This window comes from Hypomesus nipponensis, chromosome 16 (genome assembly GCF_054491055.1).
Source record: "Hypomesus nipponensis isolate SF chromosome 16, ASM5449105v1, whole genome shotgun sequence".
Taxonomy (NCBI): Eukaryota; Metazoa; Chordata; class Actinopteri; order Osmeriformes; family Osmeridae; genus Hypomesus; species Hypomesus nipponensis.
The window spans coordinates 3,914,237-3,918,996 of NC_140376.1; the positions used below are offsets into that span (position 1 = coordinate 3,914,237).

General features: G+C 42.7%; 1 protein-coding gene across 2 annotated transcripts; it reads right to left on the reverse strand.

Moving 5' to 3' along the window:
- Nucleotides 1-289: 289 nt before the first annotated feature.
- ptmaa (prothymosin alpha a) lies at nt 290-4,527 on the reverse strand. 2 transcript variants are annotated; one of them, XM_084675531.1, is made up of 5 exons: nt 4,356-4,527; nt 1,901-1,969; nt 1,546-1,633; nt 1,071-1,150; nt 290-951 (listed from the first exon to the last, which is right to left on the reverse strand). In XM_084675531.1, exons 1-5 carry the CDS (start codon nt 4,398-4,400, stop codon nt 910-912), a joined length of 324 nt encoding a protein of 107 aa, XP_084531657.1. In that variant the 5' UTR covers nt 4,401-4,527; the 3' UTR covers nt 290-909. The 2 variants fall into 2 exon arrangements, with proteins under 2 accessions (XP_084531657.1, XP_084531655.1); XM_084675529.1 differs by having other exon boundaries at nt 1,546-1,636.
- Between the last annotated feature and the right edge of the window lie 233 nt (nt 4,528-4,760).

Sequence of the window (4,760 nt, forward strand, 5' to 3'; positions counted from 1 at the left end):
ATATTCATTCCACATTGAAAGAAATGTGTATCGGAAGGAAATTATTCAGTCAGGTAAATTTATTTAAAGCAATAGAATTTACCAGATGTTGAAGTCTTAAGGCATGAATAATTTACATTGATGTACATCTGTAATGGGCCGGTAAAACAATATGAACAGCATTATCTGTAGAGAAACCTTCCAGGGAGTGGAGAGCTGAGGTTTTTGTATGACAAACCGGTCCGTGTCGTTGCTGATGCTGTATGACAGGTACAATCAAATAAAAAAAAGAACTCTAATCACAACAAAATTAAGAACTCACAAAATAAAATTCGGGTTTATTGTCATACAACAAAGTCACACATACATAGAACAGGCCACGACATACCAACAGCAATGGAGCAGACAATCAGAAATGAGGCTCAGCTCTTTTCCTTAGGCCTTGCCGTCTCATACAAACAAACTACATATGGTACAACTAAAGAACAATTACAAACTTACTGGAATGCTTGAATTGAATTATGTTTCTGTCATTTGTACAAGTATTGTGTGTGGAGATAAAATGAGCATGGACTAACCACAAGTAAAGTCTATTTCATAAGCAACTTCAAAGCACCGCTTGGTAACCAGAGATCACAGTTGAAAATTGGCTGACCTCCTAACAATATTTACAAAAATATAAAATGTAAATAAAAATACAAACAAATTCTGCTTTTAAAGTATCTTGTTAAGAAGGTAGAACTTTGAAGTCTTCTGGGTTTTTCTAAAAAAATTTGCAGTTGGTTTTGTGGGTATGGACGTGAGGCTCTGAGTGATCATGATCATGGCTTCCTCTTGGAGACACGCGTGTGTGTGGCGTGTTGAGGGTCGGCTGACTGGCGGGGGGGCTCCAGCAGAGACAGGAGGGGGGGGGGGGGCGAGGAGGGGATCCTAATCATCATTGGTCTTCTGTTTCTTAGTTCCAACATCATCCTGTGAAGAGGAGTCATGAATCAACTATGTGTCACACACGCTGACGTGATTGTTTTGCCAAGCCTTTTAATTGTACCGTTTATAATTTGGGGAATTATCTTTGTCGTTTTTTTTTTTACCTCATCGTCATCATCGTCTTCTGCTGCCCTCTTGCCGGTGCCTCCATCTACATCATCATCATCCTCATCATCATCATCTCCTACACAGAGAGAAGAAAAGGTTTAATGGTTGCTGTAGCAGCTTTTGGCCACTAGGGAGTGCTCTAACCAAGCTGTTATTCTGGTCCAACCCCAGTGTAATACAGTGGATTTACAGCTTATACATTCCTGTCACTTACACCAACGTGTCAGAGGTTACACTCTATCATAAGGTAGTAGTGGTGTGTTTTGTAGCAAGTGTGTGTGTGTGTGTGTGTGTGTGTGTGTGTGTGTGTGTGTGTGTGTGTGTGTGTGTGTGTGTGAACTGCTGTTCTCTCGAGTATGACTGAGATGGAAACCTGTAGTCTAATAGATCCTTTATACGGATTTACAGATTTGTAGTTGTGCCTTGATAACCTTGATAAACTTGATGTATGACAGACTTCAGAACACCCACCCTCTGCATCCTCGTCCTCATCTTCCTCGTCTCCCACATCATCCTCATCCTCGTCTACCTCGTTGTCCTGGTCACCGTTCTCCTCCTCCTGCTGGACACGCGCATCAGATTAGCGCAACAAAGGGGCATAAAGGAACATTTCGAAGTGGCTGATCAAGTTTACACTTTTAATTTCCACAGAAATAAGATGTGGGATCATAGATGTTATGAAATCTACCCAATTTTGAACTACAAAGCTAATATTTCGGTTGATTAGACTGAGAAGTATTTCTATGAGAAATGCGTGAACACAGATAAGGCCCGTGGACATTCTTGAGGGTATACGGAAACCGAAGGTAAAGTTCTGAATGCTTACAACTTTGCCGTTAGCTGGCGCATCTTTTCCGTTCTCTGCCTCCTCCACAAGTTTCTTCTCTTTGAGGTCCTGCAAGAGTGACATTGAGAACTTTAATACACGGAAAAGTCAAGAGCTAGGTCAAGACAAAATTGGAGACAAGATGTGACTCTTTTTAATTTAGCATGGTAAGTTGTATCAAAGTGTTTCCTATGCTCCGACATTAGTGGTTGGATGTTGTCACACCTCTTGAGGGTCCACTCGTACCTTCGTCTAAACGTGTAAAGCTTTCGTTTCTTTTGAAAAGAGCAACTTTGATCCTTTAAATTCCTATTGGACGTTTTTCCTTCATCTCTCCCGCCTACTTTTATAGAAGTGTTGCAACCTGAAACCATGATGGAGCTGTGCGCAAAAAACAGTGTAGTTCAGTCGAGGACGCGCGTCATAGGAATCTATAAAGACACGCCCGGAAAAGGACTACAATTCCCACTTTGCATGGATGATCGTTCTAGACCGGCCAATGAGAGCACACAATAAACGGTTCCAGAAGGAGGCTGACTAAATTAACGCCACGGACTGGAGACAATAGCGCCAAGAAAGGATACGTTCAACCGACTATAAAGAAAATGTAGTCTACACCTTTTACATCTGTAACATATAAAGGAATATATATAGGCCTATATATTCTCAAAATAATATCATGTTATTTGGGGGCATTTTCCCTTATGTGCTTGATTATTCTTTCTCTTCAAAAATAACATGAAAACACGTGTTCTTTAGTATTTAGTAGAATTAATGTAGAATATCTTCGATTAGCCCAAGCCATTGCTTTCGTACATTCGTTTGTAAAATCCGGAGCCATGAGCCTCGAGCCTCAAACCGGCAACATCACGCCTGCACCGCCTCTTTCCCATCACCTTTACTTGCCATCAACGATCGCTCGATGAGCCAGCTACATATAGACTGCAACATCAGCGCCCGCACTGGCGAAGAGGTAGAACTAGTCGGATGCACATTCATCCAGTCAATACAGGCACAGACCACAATTCGAGCGGTAACAGGGTTATCAACATGGTTGTTTGATCAGCAAAATACGTGCTTGACCACGGATAAAGATAAGTGAGCACAAAAAACCTTCCAGCTTGCATTTGGTTCAGCAGGTCATAGTGCCGAGTGCTTTACAATATTTAATGAAAAACGATCAGAGTCTTATGTTGGCCTCATTAAGACGTAGCCTAATGGTGTTGAGCCCAGATAACCATATCTATGTTACGCTGCCGCAAGGGATGCGTTTGTGAAAGAGGAAAACGCTTCCACTTTCACAGCTCAACTTTTTTCCCCTCGCGCTCACGTCCTCTCAGTTTTTTTCATATTGGCATTACGCGCCGCGGGGAGTGAAATCCATGTCGATTTACCCTTGTTAGGGCTCGAGGTAAAAATCACAGTATGGTAACCGACCGTTCAGTACGCGAAAGCCATACCCTTTGTTTGACTTAAATGGTTAGTCTAATCTTACGACAGTTTTCAAACACACGATTATAAACCTCGCACACAGACGAGCGCTCGAAAACGAGTTTTTTTTTGACGATTAATGGTCTTGGTCACGGAGGGACGGAGTCTCCAAGAGTCCGATGGCAACAGTGACACATGCGCGCGGACGAAACCCGGTGGAAACAAGACCTTAACTGAGTTTATCCATGTAAATAAAGCTGCGCTTTACTCGTACTCCGTGCGCTATCAGCTCTTGTGCTGAACAGTTACTTACAACACAACTGAGCTCCGTTTCCCAACTCATTCACAGACTAAATCATATTTGCCATGTAGACGTTTAGCCTACACCTCTGGATCTTTGCGCGTTTAAAATACACATTTTTAGAACTAAAAGGGAAAATGATTTCACACCATGCCACATTCTACAGACTTCTGTCAAATGTACTTCCATAAAACGTTCTCCTAAACACAATGGTACCGATTCAAGAATCTCAGCCGGGTACGGCAGCTCGGTGCGCGGCATGAATTAGGAGAAGAGACCCTTGATATGTGTCCGTCGCGAGAAACGTGTGCCAATGGAAATAGCCTTGGTTATTAATTACGATATGCTCATAGATATGTATATGGTTAAATGCTAATTTAAGATAGATGCATCAAGTGGATAGATTTGGATAAACAAAGGACCCGCGCACTCTCCGGGGCAGTAAAAGCGCTGGCGGCGACTGTTTCAAGAGCGAGGACAACTTTGGAGGGCTCGCTACATTATTTGATGTTCTGTATCATTGTGTCCAATGGAAAGTGCTGTCGTTTTCTACATCCTCTTCATGCGCCATAACACAAAGCGTGATGTCTGACGAATAAACACTTGTCGCCGGCTTTACATAGTTGCGTCTTTCCATTCAAAACAATTAATCCCGTGTCGGTTTTGATACAAGAAAGTGTAGAAATTGAGATTTATCCATCATTCGAGTCCCTCTGTACTTACCTTGGCGGTGAGCTCCTTACTTTTTTCGACTTTTGTGTCTGCCATTTTTGTCTAAGGTTAATAAATGCTCCAAATTGTTATTAGGGATCAGAATAAATAATAATACGGTTCACTATGTCTGACCACAGCAAAAGAAAAAAAAGACTTGTAGTGCCAGTGGCAACCTTGGTCGGCGGGGGAGCTTGTAATATAGAGTTGTGGGCGGAGTCGAGGGCCGACCACTGTGATGTGATTGGTCCTTAAGTCCAGAAATGTCTACGTCTGATTGGTTTGGTGGGAACAATGGACAGTATTTCCAGAACCACTGGTCACACCCCCTAACCAGCCTACCCAAATCGTTACCGTGACGAGTGGCTGTCCGTCCCCGCGCAGGGATTGATGACCCGCATACATACTCCCTGTCAA

Bases quoted from the DNA above. Each gene is read 5' to 3' on its own strand.
- ptmaa (XM_084675529.1), bottom strand. From the start codon at position 4,400: ATGGCAGACACAAAAGTCGAAAAAAGTAAGGAGCTCACCGCCAAG. The intron at 1,970-4,355 runs GTAAGTACAGAG...TCACTCTTGCAG, and splicing joins GTAAGGAGCTCACCGCCAAG to GACCTCAAAGAGAAGAAACT. The intron at 952-1,070 runs GTAAAAAAAAAA...TCCTCTTCACAG, and splicing joins AAGACGATGATGACGATGAG to GATGATGTTGGAACTAAGAA.